This window comes from Microplitis mediator, chromosome 3 (genome assembly GCF_029852145.1).
Source record: "Microplitis mediator isolate UGA2020A chromosome 3, iyMicMedi2.1, whole genome shotgun sequence".
In the NCBI taxonomy this organism is placed as follows: Eukaryota; Metazoa; Arthropoda; class Insecta; order Hymenoptera; family Braconidae; genus Microplitis; species Microplitis mediator.
The window spans coordinates 25,770,882-25,793,015 of NC_079971.1; the positions used below are offsets into that span (position 1 = coordinate 25,770,882).

The 22,134-nt window shown below is 31.8% G+C and overlaps 2 protein-coding genes across 3 annotated transcripts; one reads left to right on the forward strand and one right to left on the reverse strand.

Annotated features, from left to right (window-relative positions):
• Window positions 1-324: 324 nt before the first annotated feature.
• On the reverse strand, window positions 325-2,424 carry LOC130664602 (metaxin-2-like). Of its 2 annotated transcripts, XM_057464589.1 has the most exons (5): window positions 2,354-2,424; window positions 2,064-2,234; window positions 1,322-1,901; window positions 1,109-1,246; window positions 325-547 (listed from the first exon to the last, which is right to left on the reverse strand). In XM_057464589.1, exons 2-5 carry the CDS (start codon window positions 2,107-2,109, stop codon window positions 367-369), a joined length of 945 nt encoding a protein of 314 aa, XP_057320572.1. In that variant the 5' UTR covers window positions 2,110-2,234; window positions 2,354-2,424; the 3' UTR covers window positions 325-366. The 2 variants fall into 2 exon arrangements, with proteins under 2 accessions (XP_057320572.1, XP_057320573.1); XM_057464590.1 differs by lacking the exon at window positions 2,354-2,424 and having other exon boundaries at window positions 2,064-2,258.
• A 1,120-nt stretch (window positions 2,425-3,544) lies between these two features.
• Window positions 3,545-4,890, forward strand: LOC130665406 (60S ribosomal protein L13). The gene is made up of 4 exons (XM_057465758.1): window positions 3,545-3,692; window positions 3,988-4,137; window positions 4,225-4,474; window positions 4,553-4,890. The coding sequence occupies exons 2-4, from the start codon at window positions 3,995-3,997 to the stop codon at window positions 4,823-4,825; spliced, it is 666 nt and encodes a 221-aa protein (XP_057321741.1). The 5' UTR covers window positions 3,545-3,692; window positions 3,988-3,994; the 3' UTR covers window positions 4,826-4,890.
• The last annotated feature ends 17,244 nt before the right edge of the window (window positions 4,891-22,134 follow it).

Genomic DNA, 22,134 nt, shown 5'->3' on the forward strand with positions numbered 1-22,134 from the left:
TTTTATTAAGTATAATTATACGAAATTTAAAATTTATAGAAAATAGTCTTCGAGGTCAGTGCAATTTAAATTACTACATAATAATAATAATAATACCAATAATAATCCATTCTTAATAGAACACACTAATTAAAATATCTCAATAGTTATAAAACAATTATTAAAATAAATGAATTTTAAATGTTTACATAAAAAAATAAATATATAAAAAAAAATGATTGTAAAAAATTGACAAAAAAAAAAAATTAATTGTAATAAATAGATGTAAAAAAAAATGGAATAAAATTCCAAATAAATATAAATAAATAAATAAATATTAAAATAAATAAAATCGTTTTCATGATTGAGATCAAAATGTTTCAGCTTTTACAGCATGGGAAAAAAAAAGTAATTTGATTGTTTATTACTAATCAATTTATCCTTATCATCGTTATCAATATCATTGTCAGCATTATTTATATTATCACAATCATCATATTGATTATTTTTTGTTGAAAATAATTTATCGTAATTGAAGCTTCCAACGGTACGTAGGGATGAAAAAAAGCTGAAAAACGTTTTTATATAATTATTTATCTTTATATAATATGTATAACATTTTATATATATTGACATTATTTAACATTTTATTACTTTATATTCTGTATATATTTATTTCATTACTACATACAATTTATTTTTGCACGAGTTTTAAATTTATCGTTATCTTGATGTTAATTTAAAAAAAAAAAATGTATATTGAACCCAGGCGGAAAAAAAAAAAAATTGTTAACTTTATGTTAACAATTAGTTACACTATAACAAATTGTTGCCTTAAATTTAACAAAAAGTCAACAATTTTTTTTTGTGCCGCCAGGGAAGGGTATCACCTCTCGCTTCTGTGTAAAAATGGCGGGAATTAAAATTTTTCATTTGGATATGATAAAAAAAATTAATCAACAATAATTGTTACATAATATTACAAATTAATTTACCGGTATTATATTTATCTGTTTGAGATGCAAGACATAAAAATTTACAACGATCATAATCTGTGTAAATAATTTCGATAAATTTAAAACTCGTACTATTAATTAAACCCTAATCATCGTTTTTACGTTGAAAATACCTCTGCTCGATGCGTTTGCATAAATCAACAAGATCTGGATAACTTTTAACTATTTCAGCTAATTTATTAACTGGCAACGGTGTTGTCAATATTGTAAATAAATGACCAAATACTAATGCATCAAGTTCTGTTGGTCCCCTATAAATAGAATAATCATTTTATTAATTATATTCATCAATATAATAAATAATATGTATCATTACTAAAACTTACTTGTTGCCATAAAAATATGGCTTGCCATCTAATCTTTCAGATAATGCAGTACAACACATTTTAACATCATGATAAATTTCATCAATACTTTTATTATACAGTCCTAGTACTTTTAACTTTTTAATAACTTGTCTTTGTTTCTGCCAATTCAAAATATGATTTAAAGGCCAAGGATAAACGTTACCGTGTCTTGGTTTGGTAACACTATCAAGTGTTACAGGATCAACCCAACAAATATACTGCTCGGCATTGGCTAATCCGTTATTTATCAATGATATATACGCTCTCATGTCTATTTTTTCTTGCTGAGTTAAATCATTTGACAGCGATGTGCCCTTATTGTTTATAAATGTTACAATATTGTCAAATTCGGAAATAAGAAATGCGCCGCACTGTACAAATGGGACTTTACCATTTGGTGACATAAACTCTGCATTTTTACGTGGCTCTATTTGATATTCTAAATTACACATATGTAAATAAGCTTGTACTGCTAAACAATTGGCATTGTCTGGTAGCAATATTTGCTCCACTTCAAGAGGTTGATATAATTTTATCATTTGTGGCCATGGTTCTTGAGCTAAAAAATATTATTATCATTATTCATAACTTATTAACATAATAAATATTTTTTTTAAATTGCAAATAAAACAAAAAATTATTTCACATATTTGAATAATTAATTAGGTTATGTCGAGTAAGTGAGGTAATTTTTTAACTTTATTGTAAATATATAATTTACCTCCAAGCTCTAATTCCATTGCATCAGTTAACAATGCACTTGGCATTTTATTTTTATTGTAACAATTAAAGATTATATCAAATAAATGCTGATTTTTTTAGAATTTTTTCCGTATTGTTTTTTATATGATGTACTGTATATAAAGATATAAGATGTATGTGGTCAGTTGCGCTAAAAGTATACATATCGGTATAATTTTTCTGTTTATTTACATAAATTTTTTTTTTCATAAAAATAAATGAGTTTTATTTATAATTAATAAATTTTTGCTTCAAACTTTAATGACTTACTAAATATATATTTTTGCGTAAAAAACTTGCGTGTTTTTTTTTTATATTTTAAATATTTCTATCATATTCTGCCGCCATTTTACTTTCATTCACGATTTTTAATTTTTTCCCGTTTCTACTAAGTTATCTTTTGAATATCTAAATTTACCGCGCAATTAATAAGAATAATTGATAAATTATTGATGAAAATAAAAAACTTGGAGCATACTTTTTAGTCTAATTAATATAATTATTGACACAAATAATTTTTAATAAAATGATTAAATTTCAATTTTGAAATTTCGCGCCAAGTTGGGGCTACTGCGCGTCACTGTAATCGACGTTCAAATTTTTGCTGAGGTGGGGGGCAATCGAATGATTGCAAAGTCGATTGGTTTGTATCAACTAGCGGTCTGATAGCGGCAGTCAGTATCATTGACAATGGCAGTAGTAGTCCAGATCCTTCTTTACGTTTAAGTTGAAATACAGTATTGCAGTTAATTCGTTTAATTATCCATAAAATTAATTGCTTATAGTCATTGTTTAATTAAAATGTCCAGTGTTTGTAAAATTTTAATTGTGCAAAGTGTCTTTGGTGTCGTTAAGTGTTGAGTGTTTAGTGGTAGTGTCAAGTGTTGCTGATGGCTGATGCTGATAACTCCCAAGTTCCTGAGCGAAATCAACTGGCATCGTCTGGTAGGGAAATAGCAGTTAAGTGACGTTTTTTAGCTGCAATACACTTGGAGCCATTTAAATCAAATCTCCAAGTGTATTAGGACACCCTTCTGCATATTATTTCCCCGCCAAGGTTTGTTTAAACACTCAAGTGTTTTTTTTTTAATTTTTTAAATATTTTTCTATTATATTCTGCTGCCATTTTATTTTGACGTACAATTTTTAGTTTTCTTCAACTTGTAATAATTTATTTTACAAATATTTAAATTTACCGCCCAAGTAATAAGAATAATTAATATGGGTGCATTCCGAAATGCACTACGCTACAACTGCTCGCTGCCCTACATAAATATCTTTATTTATTTGTCGTGTGTTAAATTTAAATTTGTGAGCGCTTTTAAAATTTTAATTTTGACCGCCAATTGACATCTGCGCTGTTTTTTTTAAATTTCAGTTATCATTTAACTCGAAATGAAGTTTTATAAAAAGTTTAAATAAATTTGTGTGAAAATATAAAGGTAAGTGAAAATAAAATAATTATTTAATTTATTTTAGTGAAATTTGAATTTACCCGCCATTTGTAAGTATTGACAAGTAACGCTCAAATTCAAAATGGCGGTTAGGATAACTAAGATAGAGACAAAAACTGTCTAGTTCTTTTTCCGGAGTGCGTTCGTTAGCCAAGGTAGCGAAATATTTTTTAAATTTGTTTAATCTAAAATAATAAATGACATCTTTATTAAACTAAATTTATCAATAACTTTAAACAATTACCCTCACGTTAATAAATATTTTACAATATTTATTTGGTATGAACTCAGCAAAAATTTATCTAAAAAGTTTATATTAATTGACGTTTGAGAGGTTATGTTTAATAAAGCACGAGTGCTCAGTTGTGATAAATAAAAATAGTTTGTTAATGATTTTAAGTGATTGTTTATTTTGAATGGATGTTTAATTGATGTTTATTTATTTTATAGCTCTAAAATGGGTAAGCGTAATAATATGGTGCCCGATGGGCATTTCCACAAAGACTGGCAACGCAACGTCAGAACGTGGTTCAATCAACCAGCCCGTAAATTGAGACGGAAGAACAACCGTATCAAGAAAGCACGTGCTGTTGCTCCACGGTATGTTATTCATTCATTATTTATTTGCTTGGTCTATCAATAACTTGATCCAGTGTCTAATTAATGTATTTTACTTTTTAATTTTAGACCAGTAAAACGTCTACGACCAATTGTCCGTTGCCCGACCGTCCGGTACCACATTAAAGTACGTGAAGGTCGTGGATTTACTCTTGAGGAACTTAAAGCCGCTGGTATCAACAGACGAGAGGCACCAACTATCGGAATTGCCGTAGACTACAGAAGACGCAACAAGTCCATCGAGTCTTTACAATTAAATGTCGCACGATTGAAGGAGTACCGCTCCAAACTCATCCTCTTCCCCAAGAACGCCAAGAAGGTAAATTTTAAAATAATTCATTATTATTATGGTCATTGTTATTAAATTATGTAATTAATTTTATTTTTATTATGACAGCCCAAGAAGGGAGATTCTACTGAAGAAGAATGCAAGGTAGCAACACAATTACGTGGTGATATTATGCCAATTCGCCAGAAGGCTGCCCTTAAATCAAAGGCCCGTGTTATCACTGAAGAGGAAAAGAAAATCTCAGCCTACGTAACACTCCGTAAAGCACGTGCTGACGCCAGATTAGTTGGAATAAGAGCTAAGAGAGTTAAGGACGCCGCTGAAAATCCAGATGATGTCACCAAGGTACCATCTGGCTCTGATAAGAAAGCTAAAAAATAAATCGCGTCTTTAAATTTTCATTATTAACTAATTAAAAAATAAAATGATTATTCATTTGATATAAATCTCTTATTATTTCGTTTACAATTCATATTAATTTTTGTACATCAGATATTAATTATTTAATTGACCCCAGATAAATTAAAATATTTAGACTAGAAAATTAAGAAAAAACAATTTTAATGGGTAATTAATTATAACGAAATAAGTACTGAGGTTGATTGAGTGGACGAAAAAGTTTTAAGTATTTAAAAAAAAAATATTTTTATATACAACAAAAGTTTTTAAAGACTCGTGTCATCAACTGATGGCGAGCAATTAATCAAGGTCCTTAAGGTTTAATTTTTTTCCTTTTTCTGAAGTTTATTTGAAGGGTAGAGGTAAAAATAGTCTTTGGATAGGTCAAATAGTGGATGAGTACTGGAAAGGGAAGGGATTGAAAAGCTTACGGGAAATCGTCGTTAATGGTTCGACCGAAGGATTTCCTATCGTTTTTACATAGTCCCTCTTATTTTATTTTTTTATATTTTTTCATCGGGAGTCGAGACTCAAGTATCCACTCAAATCAAGATTTTCACCTCGACCAATCAATTCCATTCGACATAATTTTTTTCCCCCATTAAATTGTTTAAGTTTCAACGATTTTATATTTCATTTGAATTTGTTGTTATTCATGAATTTATATCGTTAGTTTTTTAAATCGTCATAATGATTATCAACTATAGTAGATAAAAATAAAAAAATAGGTAAAAAAAAGTGATAGATATATAGATATATTGTTATTTATATATTCAAGTCAATCGACATTTTATATCTTGATTATTTTTTTTATTATTTTTTTCCATTCGTCGAGCACTCAAATCAGCATTACGCGGTATATATTCATGCTGTATAAAACGTTTTTTGAGGATATATTTGCGGTAGATTCAAGAGAATAAGATTGAATGAACCAAATAAATGTAAAATAGTACAGGATATATTTAAATTTTATTTATAAATGAGTCTTGGATATATTTTATAGATTAATATCCTCGTCTCAGGACATTTAATTATCCTGTAAAGTTTGTTCTTGTCGGTTCTCGATAAAAATTATTAAAGTGTCTAATCTATATCTCTCACCGCAATTTAAACGAAACAATTAAATTTGCAAATCCAGCGTTGACTGTTTAAAGCAAATGAACAGGCGAGAAATCTCTTAATGAATCATGAATATAAAACGTATTGCAAGTTGAGAAGTAAAATGAAATACGGCGGTGGCGGTAGCGGTGGCAGTGGCAGCGGCAACGGCAGCGGCAGCCACCAACTCAAGGTATAGAATGTCGATTCAATTGCAATCGTACTCTTTGTATTTTCTCTTTCACTCACCATCGCTTCTTTAACTGCTTGCTGGTAATAGTAGTGGTAGTAGTAGTAGTAGTAGTACTTTGTTGAGACTTTGTTCTGTCTATCTGACTTGAACAACTTTGTTCTTGTCTAGTAAAACAGAGAGGGTAAGACGGTAAGAATGTAAAGGGTGTTAGGAAACGAAAGTTTAAAAAAGGGTGGGATTGAAAATAAGAATAAGAATGAGAATAAGAATAAAAATAGGAAATGAATATAAAAGAGAGCGTAAAAAACGCCGACTAAAACAATCGGATGCCGTTGAATCTCTTAAGGTTTGTGTTCTATGGCATTTCCCGTACCGGCGCTATTTATTCTATATTCTATCCAGTGCTCTTATCTTGGGCACGTGTAAGCCAATAATATGTTGATATCTTTAAATGGAAAGGTTTTATTTTAAATTAAATTAAAGTTTATTCAAATTAAATTATTATTATTTTCAAAGAAAATGTGCGTTACTAGATAGTAAATTATCCTGAATGTTGAATCAACGAAATATTCGTAGTGAGTGAGATAACAACAACAACAACAACAACTCACAGCGTAACTGAAATAATTAAATTCCAGCGATGGAAACCCAACAGACAGCCAGGACCAAAGGTCCTCGCTTCTCCTCAGAGTAATATTATAATTAAAGTATACATTCGCCATTTCTGTAAGTACACCTGGCCCTTCTGTTATGATTTACACTCCGATGGTCATACCATTGTTAGTATTTGAACCATAATTGCATTCCCGTTTAATATTATATATAGAGAGATCTCTTCTCGTATTCTCATGTAATTTAATTGTACGTCATCAGATTTCACAGTCTGTTAAATTATACTGATAATTTACATTTTGACAATTGCTCACTTCTGATTACATTCAATTTCCTCATTCCAATCACCCGAAGGCGTCAACTGTTAATTTTAATACGCCAATAATTTATTGGTCTATTAAGTCGAAGAGTAATGACTGGATAATAATAATTCCCGGCGGTTACAATCATCAATTAATTTTGTCTCCTTCAAATATTGATAACTAAATTAAACAAATAATTATAATATATTAATCAAATAACTTTAATGCAGCGGTAATGCCTTTTTTTTAAATTTTTTTACTTTTACCGGGGATCAATTCCTTAAGGATTAAAGGATCGACTATTCGAAGGTGGATCAGTTTGGATGAGCTACTGTGGGATTTTCCTCTCTTCATACTGAAAGAACGTGTTAACTCACTTTTTATTTATTATCCATTTTAGTAAATAATCATCTAAATTCAATCGATTAATCACCAGGCAGTTGATTATGAAAGTTTGTTTAAAAAAACGAGGTCTGTTTTGTTTTTTGAATGAAAATTTAAGCGACAGTTAAAAATAAAGAAAAATAGTGGAAAGAGGTTGGATGGCGATAACAGGGAGAACTAGGGGATGATCTAGCTGAGAAATATAGGAATAAGTAAATTCCGTGGTAAATGAAAATACCCTTGGCCGTAAGGTATAACGATGAGGCGGGAGGAATACTGATGATAAATATACAATAAAGAGGAATATGCATGGGCATGATAATCATTCGGGTACCGTGTTGAATAGTAGAATCGTAATGGATAGATATAGAAGGATCTCCAGTGGGACCGGCTTTCTAGGAATTGCGTCAATTTATTGATCGGTCATGTGCATCAGAATATTCAAGCCGCTTTGGGTGCCGGTGGGAGCTCTACCACTCTCATTCCCCATTTAGAAACTACTACTACTCCTACTTCAACTCTTACTCCTATCACCAACCCTACCTTCTACTACCTCTTTCCCTTCCGCTCCCCTCCTTCTCTTATATTCAACCCTCAAGCAACCGTCTTCTTGTGTCTCCTTCATGAGGAGGCTCTGCTACTGTAAAATACATTTTACCTTAGAACACCCGTTATCATCCTAACGAGCCATCGGTGGTGGCTCTACTAGACTCTCTTACTATATACAACAACTACTACTAGATCCTCTATACTATTCTATACTACTCTTCTCAGAGGGCCTATATATGCCGTCATCTTTCTTACTTCCTCTTGAGAGAATTTACAAAATTTCCTGCATGTCTGCTGGTTAGACTCTAAAACACTTTGTTGAAGCTTTAGTTAGTTGTTGTAATAATAATAATAATAATAATAATAATAATATTTGTATAAGTAGTAGTAAAAGTACAAGTTGAATCGCTCATGCCAATAAATGGGGAGAAAATGATTTCACTTTAGCAAAAGACAGATTGCTGTCGCTCTGTCATTGAGAGATGTGTTAAAGTTCCACAAGTCCCATTTAAAGCTCTTTAATGGGTAGTTCAAGGGATAAAGATTTCTTCCGCGAGTAGAAGCCAAGATATTTCGATCAGAGATTGGAAAGGAATTAACAAGTCTCTCAGACTTAAAATATCTATATCTGTATGTCTATAAGGTGCACACGCGAATAAAAAGACTAGTAGATGTGCTATTAGCTTTCAACGTAAGCCGGAAATTCCACTACGGAACCCACTCAGCGGCAGATAAGTGAGTGCGAAAGAAAGAAAGAGAGAAAGAAAGAAATATTCTTAGAGCGTCCAAAGAAAAAAAAGAAAAAAATAAAAATAAAAAATGGTGAACGAGTGGATTTATATAAATCTACTTGGGAAATAGGTGAACCGTGTGAAACCAAAAGTTTGTCTCATCTAAACATCCTATCCTGGTGTCCGCAATTAAAAAGATTCAATTAAAACTCGGTAACTAATTAGTTTAACAAGAACTTTAAACGATGAAGAATGTAATAAAAAATAAAACTACTAATGGAGCTAATATTCTTTAAATCATTATTATTTTATTTTTTTTATATTAATAAGAGCTTTCAGTAATTTTCTTTATTTTTCATTACATTATAGCTAAGTTAAGTAACGAATTGATAATTTTGTTAGATCGCGCCTTCACTGGGACAGTTACTTTACTCCCTTTGGTTGGTGAGACGGATTACTCAACGTCGCGTTAATCCGTTTTAGGGTAGATGACAAACTCCCGCCGGGGGTAGTAGCAGTACCTGCTACCACTCGTCGCTCTTCAAGCCTCGACCATCGGCACCCGAGCATGGATTTAATTAAAACGACGATCTATTCCGTCTATAATAGTTCTCGAATACTCACATGAGAACTAATTTATCTTTCATACTTGTCTTTCATCACCTATACTTTTTTTTTTTTTCAATTTTTTTACATTAAAATAATAACTTTAATCAACTATTAATTATTTTAGTTGAATATATATATACCTATATAAAATAGTTGTCATGTGGATTTATGTCTTATTTTTTTTTTCTGGTCTTATTGTTACTTGAAGAGTTACTGATGCTTCTGAGCATAAGAAAAAGATGAAAGATCACTTCCTTTGCAGAGGAAGGCGATGGCGAAGGCGAAAGGATCCTCTTGGACACACAAGACCTGGTGGATTTAGTTGTGGATAGGTTACTAATACAAGTCCAACGTTAGATCGACGGAAGGAAGGATCAAAGACTAGAATATGGTGGTATAGAGGGTATAGGGTGAGGCGGGACTATAGAGAGTGAGAAAAAGTAAAAATAGAGTAAAAGAAGGAGGGTATACATTTGTTGAGGTTAAGGTGTACTATGAAAGAATGTAGTACTCTTTGTGACGACGTTACAACGTTGCAATCTTAAATCGGTTTCATGCTGCTAAGGCGTTTCAAACTCTTCCCCGTGTGGTCTTTGTTCCCATGACGCGTTTTATACACCACCAGTCAGTTGGTTTGTCGCTAGTATAGAGTCGAATAAAAATTGTTTATTTTTCTTTATCCGAATCCTAAAAGTATAATAGTGTGAGTGCACAGTATATACTTTTAAAGAAAATTTCATTTTAAAGTGACCAAGATACTGGTTCTTCCAAGTTTTCACTGCTTGCATATGCGATAGTATAGCCAGCCATAGCCAGTGATTTGAATTTTCAGTTTGTGGTGTGACGAAGCTTTTGAAATTTAAATTGATTTCAAGTGGTCAGTACTGATTACATTGGTTGATCGTTCAGCAGAAGTCAATGTCCAAAGTGTCAAGAGTATTTTACAAACTCAGAGTTTGTGTAAACTGAACCGCATCGAGGCAAATCGATTCACTACGAACGTTCAATCCAAGTTTTCACATACCCGTAGCTGGCAACACCGTTTATATGTTGTTGTTGTTGTTGTTGTTGTTGTTGCTGTTGTTACTATAATAGTCTTCACCACTATCAATCTATGATTGGCATTTATATTTATCAATGGTACTCAAAATTTTTGACAACCGACAATAAAATAAGTTATTGATTTTATAAATCTGATGGATTGTAAAATAGTACGTAAAGTAATAAATCCTTTATTTATACTTATAGCTCTTTATGTGTCTTTATATTTTTCCAACGGCGGTCGTTTACGTAAGCTTGATACAATTTTCATTGTAGAAAAGTGTAATGGGCAATTCCTTGAAAGATATCCATCCTAAGAAAGTTTTACAGGCAATCGTATAAGATACTGCGAGTTGGATGACGGGCGCCTATACACTGCTTAATTAAACCTGAGTACTTGCTAGTGAATGCCTCAAATAAGAAGGTCATTTCATGGTAATATATCTCGAAAGGTTATGCCTGCCATTACCCCTTGTACGCCAGATCTATCCAACAATTTAATACTTTTTCCTCGTACAATATATATACATACTGTATATCGTTTCTCGCACTTACTATTCTCCATTACTCTGGTCTATTTCCGTTTACCACCAGCAGGTCGCTTGGTCTCACCTGAGGTTTGTCGGCTATAAACCCGTTTTTACTACTCTACTCGCGATTTAAACCGTTACTACTCTCTTTTTCCGTATTTTATCAGTTTTCTACCAGAAGAAAAATAATAAAAAACAAAAAAATCAATATACGGAAAATTTTAATTATTAATTTACATTAGTTAGGAAAATATGTATAAATATTTTTAGTAAAATAAGAGTAAAGAGATAGCTTTTGATGTAAATATACACATCAAGCGTCAGTGGCATTTAGGAGAAGCTAAAGGTTGTGACAAGCATATACATTTTGTATACACATATTACCCGCATAGTTGTCATCATTCTGCTGGTGGTGTTAAACTCGTTCAAGTCCTTGTAATCTGCTTTTTACCCCTTACCTTTCTCCTGTCAACACTCGTTTTACTCAGATTCACTGGGAGTATATAGTAGTAAACTTTTCAGAATAATGCCACGTAAATCTGTCAAGTTTCTTACAGAGACAAAAGCCATGGGAAAATCGTACTTTTATACATTAGTTAATTATCATAGATTTTTTTTAAAAAAATCATAGTAAGCAGGAAAGTTTAAGTATATGGTTTAGAGAGCATCACGAGGACTTGGACTATCGATCCTGGTTAAAATGACGATGAGTCGTTCATCTGATCCCTAGTCGGGGCGCCGTTCAAATTTACTCAACGAAATGGAAGAGAGGAGCTTAAGAGAGAGAGAGAGAGAGATAGAGGATTTTTATTTTTTTAATCTTCTGCCCTCGAGCATTCGTTTCATCTTGGAGATCAAGACTAAAATCGATTGTCCAATGATTTAATGCTCGTTGGAATGTTATTGCTTTTAAAATTAAATTGATTAATATATATGTCGTCAGTATAAATATAAAAGACGAATAGGGCGTTGGATTTTAGTATTTCATTTGATTACAAAAGGACATACATTATCGACTTTGCGTGTCTCGTGCGAACCATCTCGAATCTATACACCCGGATTTAAACTCAATCGACTTTGACTCAAACCCAAACAATTCACTACTTTGTCGGATATATCGATTTAGTAGTCCAAGTACTCTGCAAAATACGTTTCTCTATACTCGAGATAAAATAAATCCTTCAATTTAATTTATTCTTATTCTTATTCTTATATATACATTTTTTTTTTTTTTTCAACAGACATTTGTGTTTATTTTTTTTAATTTTTATAAAAGGATAGGGCACTTTTACTCACATTAAATTTACTCGGGAATGAAGAAAAGTATTTGAGATGCTGCCGCAAGTGGGATTGGTGGTATTGAATAACAAAGACTAGACGAGTAGAAAAAATTGTTAAAATAAAAGTAAAACCTCGAGGTTAACAAGCGCACTCTTGGGGTATCGGGAAGCCAAAAGGTATAAAGGAAAAATACTCAGACTTTGTCTATTTCCCAAGGAGAAAATGCTTTGTATTTTTAAATAAAGTTACTCTACTTGGAAAGATCTCTCTCTTTCTCAATTTTTGCTCTAAACTTGTGTCCAATCTACAGCATCTTGTAATTTCATTTTTAAATCTCTGTCCATTAGACACATATATGTCTGATGTACTTTTTTTTTTCTCTGTATCAAAATATAGAATTTATTTATTTATAATATTAAAACAGAAACTGAAAGTATTTGTATCCAGTACAGAGTTAAAGAATGAAATTATTTATACTGGATATAAATAAAAAAGTATTTGTGAAAAAACAATCATCGGGTGTTTGTGTATTTTTTATGAGACGACGAAAAACTATTCACGAAGTGAGAAATAAAGTACGTCTTTGCTCATTTCCAAGGGAGAGAATTCTTTGTATTTTTAAATTAAGTTAGCCACGGAAAAGCCGGTGAACAAAACTTGCTTCGAACTCGTCGCTTCGTCTCGTGTCTTCGCACTTTCTTTACACCCCTTCCTCATCCACCCCATCCACCCCATCATCCCTTCAGTAGCGTTTCAAGCTTTTCCTATTCTACGTTTCTTCGCCTTGCTTTATTTTTTATTTTATCTTATTTCATTTTATTTTGTTTCTTTCTTTCTTTTCTTACTCTCTTATGTGTATATATATAACTTTTTTTCCTTTCCTTTCTTCACTCCATTGAGAAGAAAAAAATTCGCAGGCGACAAAACTAGCGTAGCTACTCAATCATTTAGGGAAATGGCAGGGATTCCCATGAAAGCCGCAAGCAAGGGTCTCTGCGGAATTTATAGTTGACTTCCAAAAAAGTTTCGAGAGATAGTGTCAGACTAAAAATTGATGATATTTGTTATTCAAATTCAACCGTTTACCACTTTTAAATATAATAATGACATATTTGTTTAACAAATAACAATCCAATTAACGCGTTAGTTGATCTGTAAATCATCAAACGAGTTGCTCTCACGGAATAAGTAAAGGTAACGTCCGCAACTACTTATCCGGCTATTCTCAACACGAACTATAAAAGATGCCTATCAGTCGCTTGCTGTACTTGTACTACTACATTCTCCAGGATATATATATATATATTCTCGTTTAAAGTAGATTCACCCGGAATTAATTAAGACCCTTCTCTTACTACCATCGATTACTATCGGGTTTTCAAATTCCCGATAACCCAACATTCATTACTTATCTTTATTATATACCACAAAAACAATAATATTATCCAAGTTTTTGAATTTAAATATAGGGTAATAAACTGGCTTTTACATATTATTTGTTTTTGTGTCTTTTAATAAAGTAATATTATTGTTATTTACATAAAGCGCATTGATTATGATAACTGCATTCAATGAATATTCAGTTAAATGAATACAAGTGAAACGTGAGTTACGGAGAAACTCTGGTGTCGTTTGTCTATTAAGTTTAGATGTCTTATTATATAAATATGTGCAAGTTTAATCAAAACAATAGGAAACTTACAGACATCTGTGCAAACAAACTGTTAACTAATAATACTCGATTAAAATTATTATAATATATATAATGTGGTGAAACATAATGAAACTTTATTATTTTTCATTACAACTTAAATACTTTATTAACTTTTTATTATACCGATCGATCGATTTATTATATGAGCTTTGAATGATTTAATTTTGAATGATGTATGTGATATTAAACGATCGGCGTAAACCTGACAAACGATTTATAACAAGCATTCAGATGTTACGAGCAATTATTACAAGATATGTTTTTGCGAGAAGACCGGTGAATGGGGTACTAAACGAGAAGAAAAAAAAATATTGTTCCTATAGAGGGAATTCAGAAGTTATCATAGTAAGAATCTCTGTGTCATAAGTATTTTTTCAATATTATACAGGTATTTCTGGAGTTAGGATAGTGATGCTCTCGAAAAAAAATCCAGTGGGATATATTCAAAAACACAATTTTTTTTTTATTTTCCAAAGCTAAAAGTTGTTTCGGTCAATTTATTTAAATGAATTTTTTTAAGGTTTTTCGGGGCGCTAAAAATTTTTTTAAAAAATGATTTTTTTGTTGCACGAACGTTCGGAACTTCAGGTACATAATTTCTTTTATATTTCCCTCGGGTAGTTATATAGTTATATTGATTTGACTATGGCAATATAAAATATTTTATATCGATAGTTGAGGAACTTTGTATCGACTTCAATATATATCGGCTTAAAGAATAAGTGTCTTTAATTTAACGCCGAAGAAGCTCCAGGGTATCATTGTGCGCATCGCTGTCGTGCTATACAGTGGACCAACGGAAAAATAATGGAGACATAGTATTGGAAGGTCACAAATCTTGGGCATCGGACACGAGACAATACTTTTTTTGTTACTTTTTTCTTCATTTTATTTTTATCCGTCCACATCGAGGAGAAAATCTTTTATAGAAGTAGACTCATGTCAAAGATGTCCAACGTGATTGAATATCGATTATATGTTGACGACTATTGGTACATATATAAGTTTGTGACGCATAAAAAAAAAAAAAAATAAATAAATAACATTGAGTGAACTATAGGTAAGCAATTGAGCCGTGAATAATGCTACTTTGTGAGTATGGTCAAAAGTGAGATCTTTAAGCTTGAATGGATTCACTTGCCTAATCGGTTTCCATTTCCGGTTTCAGGTTGTCTTATTGTGAGACACTGCAGTTTGCTGTAGTTCCAATTGGATGCTCTCAAAGATCGAGTAATTTGATCGGAGGCTCAGAGACTTTGCCAACAGTAACCTATATATATATTTAACCGGAGATATGTTTCATGAAAGGAGGATAATTGAGATTTCATGTAAGTTCATATATATATATATTTTACTTTAGCATCGATTTCTATTTTCTAACCACTTAATAAGGATCCCCGTTAGCCCTTCCAGTAAAAGTACCAGCCAGTACTTTAAACAATCTTAATCATCTAATGGCCAGTAATTTGAGGACCCTCAGCATTTTCTCTCCTCCATTGAATTCGATTCATTTTCTTTTGGTTCCCATTTACTTATCGCCGTCGTTTATACTCACTTTCTCTTCATTGAACTTTTGCTTTATGGTTTTCTTTTTTTCTTTATTTCCCTGATGTTTTTTTGTGCCCGCAGCCTCTTTATTCCTCCATTTGGCGCGAGATTCAAATCTAGACGATTGACTGGAGAGCACTTTGGAGTTGGTCGAGAGCTCATTCGATTCTGAACTCAGTGGTGAAAGGTAGGAAGACACTCTCCCAATTCTGTCCTCGGTAATATTGTCGGAAAATAATCTGGTGGAAGAAAAAAAAAGTAGGCAAAAAATGAGTCTTTTTATTTTTTATATTTTTCTTGTTCTTCATTATACTTGAGAGAACAATCAAGACAGCATCGGTAAATGTCTCACTGTCGGATGGTCCTTTTCAGAGACAGACGTAGTAGAGTACCAGTAGAGTACCAGTAGGTTCGTCCTACCAGTAGGAAAGTCAAAGATAGATTTAAACGTAACGAGCTCATCGTTTTGCCCGAATCCACTTTCTTTATCTCGAAGATAACAGTCAACCAAAAGATTCCAGGGGCTATTCCGTTGAGGGATAAACTTGTTCTAAACTCTCAGCTCCCTCCTTCCGCGAATAACCCTACTGCTCTCTTTTTTTATGATGATACGCTGTTCAATAGAAAATAAAAACTTTTTTGGTCTTTTAATAACAAAGAGAGAGAGAGAGAGGTAGATTTTAAACATACTAGTTACCAGTGAAAACCCTCAGAGGGAACCATAATATTGATCTTTACGAACGACGCTCTTGAAATCTTTGCTAAGTGAACCTCTGCTTGTTTTAACAGCTGCTTGCGTATGGAGATTTGAAATTTACTATTAAAATGCAGATAACTTTTCTTGATTAACATTACCCCATGTTTTCCTCTTAATATTCCGATGCTATAAAAAAATTTTACAATAAATTCACCTAAAATCTGTCAAGATTATTGTAAATTCATGTTACCAACATATATATAAATATATACCCTTGTATAATAAAAAAAATTTTATTTAAAAATATATTACTCTTAATATAATAGCGTCGTCATTAGAATTCTCGACGTACCCGGCCCTTCGGGAATCATTCTCAATTCAAAGCTCCATCTGTTTCAAAACGCGGCATTGCTGTCGAATTAATAACATTTGGGAAATGATTCTAGTAATATCCTACGTGATGTTTAGTTTTTAATAACAAGTCAAAAAAAAAATAAAATAATCCGTGACATCAATCTATGAATTATTTAATTAAACTCTAAAATATTGTTAATGGACGTTTGAAAATAATTAAGTACTGGTACGACATTAATGAGATAAAAGTAGTAAACGAAAGTGTCGTCAAATGTCTACATTGGAAATAAGAAATGTCATTAAAGTTACTCTAGAGCCCCATGTGTCGATTCACTTTTTTTTTCTTCTTATTTTCTATCGTGGTCGGAGTCTTTTCCCCTCACCATTTTCTCATTCTCAGTTTGGGTTTACTTTTTTTCCTCGCGTATCTTTATTTCTTTTTCTTCGTCCCTCTCAAGTTCTTTGCTTCGTGTTCTTTTCTTCTTGTCTGATTATTCCTCGTTTTCCCAACCCATCGTGTCATCTCGACACCTCTTTCCCGCTCGTAGTTATCTGCATTGGAAATGGAAGGTCGAACGAATGAGGGTAAAAAATAAAAGTTAAAGAAGAAAAAAAAATAAAAAATAGCAATTGAGGATGGTAGTAGTAATAGTAGTAGTTTTCATTGGTGATATTTTTCACCTTCTTTGGAGCTCGTCAACGGTGACTTCCTAATTGTAAAATCCCGATTGGTTATTCCAGAGCGACCTGAATGTGTTTTACTATCCTCGGTAGTCTTTCTCTTACTGTATAATTTCAGATTTTGCATAAAAAAACATTGTGATTTCTCAGAAGTTTAAATATTTCATCGAAAGAACTACCAACATTCTCTATGTCGAATCAATGTGATAATTCTTATTTTTGTCTTATTTTGAATCTCAATAAAGATGGAGAGGAAAGAGATCGGTTTATCGGTAAGTCGGTTCTTCTTCCTATCGTCCCTATGAATATAGGCAAGAGGGTTCCCTTATACTTAAACGAGGGTCGCAAACTGATGCCACCAATTGGTAAGGGAAGAGGATAAACGTTCGAGATACTTGTTTTTTCTTTCCCTCTTTTCTTCTCTAAACTTATCATCGTCATCATCATCATCATATTTTTCTTCTTGTTCTCCTTCTACTGCTTATATTCAAACTTGATAACGATAAAAGATAACATGTCCAGTTTGTTGGTACATAAGTTTTAGTAATATGATACTACGCTATGAATAGTAATGTTTATTTGGGTCAAATTGCATAAAACCAAATGATCTTACATGACACCGAGATTTATATCCAAAGATAATCTTAACGAAAAATATTTTTATAGCTATTACTTTTAAATTATTCGACGATAAATAAAAGACAGTATTTTTATTGTTATTGTTAATAATAATAATTGTGATTGAACAACAAATTTTAATTATCATACCACGAATGAGTATCTCACTCGGGTGAAATTAATCGGCCGCGGTCTCTCGGTCGGTTTACCTCATTCCCTTCAGCCCACCTCGCACCGTTTGTATCCACTCGATGTGCCAACAAGTCCCCCTTGCGGCAGGCAATACCGTTTCCAGGTTCCACGCCTAAGGCACGTGCCTGACTCTATTTTTGTATATATAAATATATAAATTTTCATTTATATCGGTAATTTTTTTGTTTATGTGATTCTATAAAATAAAAAATATAAAAAAAGAAACGAATGAAATGGGATAATAAATAAAATTCCGAGGTATTGAGGGTGAAAATAATATATATTTATTGATAATACTGCAAAAACATTGAGTATAATGAGATTGACAGTAAAAAATAAAGATATATAGTAGTAGTCCTAGTGTTTTTATTTAAAAAGAAAAGAAAAAAAAAATGTAAAAGGACAGAAGCGAGTGATATGATGCCGTTGACAAGGGAAAATCCATCATCTTGGTCACGCTTAAAATTCATCCTCTTGACTTAGTGGGAAAACGACGTGGGGTATAATATGACAAATACGATGACAAGCAAGGAAAAGTGTCTCTCAAGGAATATAAAGGAAGCGAACAAGAGGAAAGAGGATCGTGTACGTCGGACCCAACTGAAAACTGAGAACGACAAGTTATAACAGCAGCTTCAACAGGCAACTCAACAAGATGTGCAGCCAGATTTTAAAATAAATATTGAGAGAGAATAAGATGGAAAACAACTGAGTTTAAGTGAGGGTACACCCTCTTGCCAAGCATTAACCTTAACGACCTTTTAGGTGAGCTCGTATTTTTATATTTTTTTAACCCACGGCGACTGTCGCCAGATTTTTTTCTCCCAGTTCCTGAGATTGCCGTGTCGCCAGCTCAGCGTCTCTTAATGTTAACTTTTTCATACACCCTTTTTTCACCCGTTTAACATCACTGAGTGACTCTCTTCTTCTTCTCCTTCTCCTTCTTCTTCTTCTACTTGTTTTTATTCTTACTCTAGAGTAGTCTTCCTACCTATATATTTATATATACACTCGTGGCTTTTCACGCCTCATTAGTATACACTCTCATTGATATAAAAAATCCAGAACATTATGCTATATAATAATAATAATAATAATGATAATTTTTTAAGTAAAGTTAAATTTTTTTATTTTCTCAACTAATTCATTTGTTACTTTTTAGCGGCAGAAAAGACCAGTGGCTGGAAAGATGGCCGGAAGCGTCGGTAGATAATACTATTAATTTACTTCCAAGAATCGTAAAATTACGATGAAACTTTAAATTGGATATTTTATCGGAATATCTTTCTCGCGAGCACTCGTTTCCATCTTAAAACCCCTTTCCTTTACTTTATCCTCACCCTCCATACTCACTCGCGATTACTATTTTCCTAAAGCCTCACGCGCACTTGTTAACTCTATAAAATACAGAATACTAATGCCTACTGTATATTCGCCACGCAATCTCATTGCCTCTGTTTAAATATTGTCATTTAATTTTATTTTTTAATAAAATATCAAAAATAAAAGATAAAAAATATTTTTTAAGGAATAAAATAACACTTAGTGTGTTGACGTATGTGACTACTAGAAAATAGTATCACCAGAGTCTCTTTATCACGTGTGGATAGTGGTAACAAGTAGAGAAGTCGCGAACAGACCAACTCCACCGAAAATATACGACTTGGATTTGTAATTTCTATTAAACTTTACCCCACATTATTTTTCTGCAACAGTGGGATTTTAAAATAAAATGAAAATAATTTTATCATTATTATTAACTTAATAATTTATTCACTAGTGCATATTATCTATAAATATATATATATATAAGATTGTTAAATTTGAGTTTTACTGCAGCTTCCTGTCCGGATGATATAAAAGATAAAATCAAGAGCATCCTGACAGTATACACGGTTCGGTGATTAGATTTTCCGCATGAACAAATAAAAGACATGGCAAAATGGAAGCTGGTGGTGGCCTGTCGCGTGGAATATAAGAGTAAAGCTTAAAGAAGCAGCAACTCGCGTGACTTAAACTATCACAGATCGGATGCTACGATATCTATCCGTATCGACCAACTGACCGCTAAGTACACAAAACCAACGAGTTATTCAACTCGATCCTTCTTCTTATAGACCAAGACGACTACAGACTACAGACTACGACTTTATTGTTACGTCTAACGGGTGACTTGTTATTTTTATGATATTATAACTTTACAGTTCTCACTCCCGACATTAACAAATTACATTTATGTTCACCCGATAAGTCTATCCTACTCGAAATTTTAATCTGCAAGGCTATGAAGGATTTAACCTCTCAACAAACTCGCGTGTACTTGCTTTATATGCTAAAAAAAAAGAATTATTATAAAATATGCTTTTGTATAATCTTTCATATTAAATGTATTACTCGTTCGTTATCGCGATAGATAAATCATTTTATCTTATTTATTTTTTATTTTATAATCCATTAATCTTTTGATATTATTACTATTATTAGTAATTTAATAAATTAGTCATTAGTCGGTTAGATATACTCAGCAACAAAAAGATAAAATCCATCAAAGGATATTTGTATCTTGTTTAGTGTTTCTAGTATGTCATGAGCTGATGAGTAAAAGGATTTCTTGTCACATCATCAAGATTATTATTATTATTATCCTTTATAATTTTAGAAGTAGCATTTCTACTTCTACATACGAGGATCATCTCTGTGTACGTGAGCATGTTTTCTCTCTATATTATAATATGTATTTATATGCTTTCATGATATATCATGAGTTTCATTAGCAATCTTTCAAATTACATTATTCCCTCCCATTCTATTTATAAACCTCCTCTTCTTAGTACAATGACATTTTCAGTCTTAAATAGATTTTATTTGAATTATTTAAAGCATATGTTCATATTCTATATCAGTATTTTATTATTATTTTTTGCAGATCTATAATAGATTTGTTGTCTGAATTTTAAATTAAAATTATTTCTGAACTCTGATAGATGAAATAATTATTAGAGGCATAAGTATAGACTTTGATTATATAAAATATAATTCGAGGATTTTTTTAATAATAAGAGTAAATATTAAATAAAATGTCGAGTGAAGGAAAATAAAAAATAAAATTTCGTCATTTAAAGTGACAACTGTACAAGAATGGGTTGGATCGTCTTATCCAATATTCAGCATGTTAAGCACAAACGCGAAGAATATTGCAATTTTATAAAAATATAATAATATATGAATGAACGTGTGTGTTTTCACGATATTGAATTTAAAGAATGAGAGAAAGAAAACGAAACAAGAGTTTTAAATATAATACAAGACGTCTGGTTGTCTTCCGAAATACTTTATTTTCTGAACTAACGTTTTTCCCAAGTACCAAATAACTATATCGCCATTGTTTGTCTACTCTTTCTATCCTTATCTTCGCGATTATTTCCCCAGCAAGTACTCGAGTCTCGAGGATAGAGTTTGGTTTCTCTTCTCGTCTTCAGAGAGATACGACTATAATTTTACTACTCTCAACTACCAAAAGCCAACGAGGAACCTTTGAGAGACATTTATCGCCATTTCTTTTATTCCTTATACTAAAAGTTATTTAAATGAGAAAATTATAAAAAGAATCGTTTTCGATAACTTTATAATAACTTTCTTATATATTTTCTTCTACAACTGAATGTAAATCAAAGAATACAATTAATCTAACTTGATTGCAAAACTTTTCACCGGCGCTTTTCATTTTTTTTTTAATTTTTAAATCCATTTATTCTCTTTTATATTATTAGTAAGTTATAATTATTTTTCCAACTAATTATCACGTTTCAAATAAATTTTTAATGACACGGAAGCAAAGTTAATTATATAGTCAATTCAAGATAGAGATTTTTATAGGAGTATAGACTGACCTAGGTCTTCGTTTTGTCAAATGAGTACAAGTGTATATGGTTTTAGCTTTGATAGTGTTATCGCGTTGTCTGACTGCATAATGAGTCTTTCTGGCCTTACATACCAGTAGTAGTAGTTTTAGTTGTACTAGTATTAGTATTAGTGCTAACAGACTTAAACTTACAATTACTATTACTATAACTATTAGACTATTACTATTACTGGGAAGAGTAGTAAAGCGTCCCTTTCTATTGCGCGTCACTTGTTCGGTCTCCTGGCATTTAAAC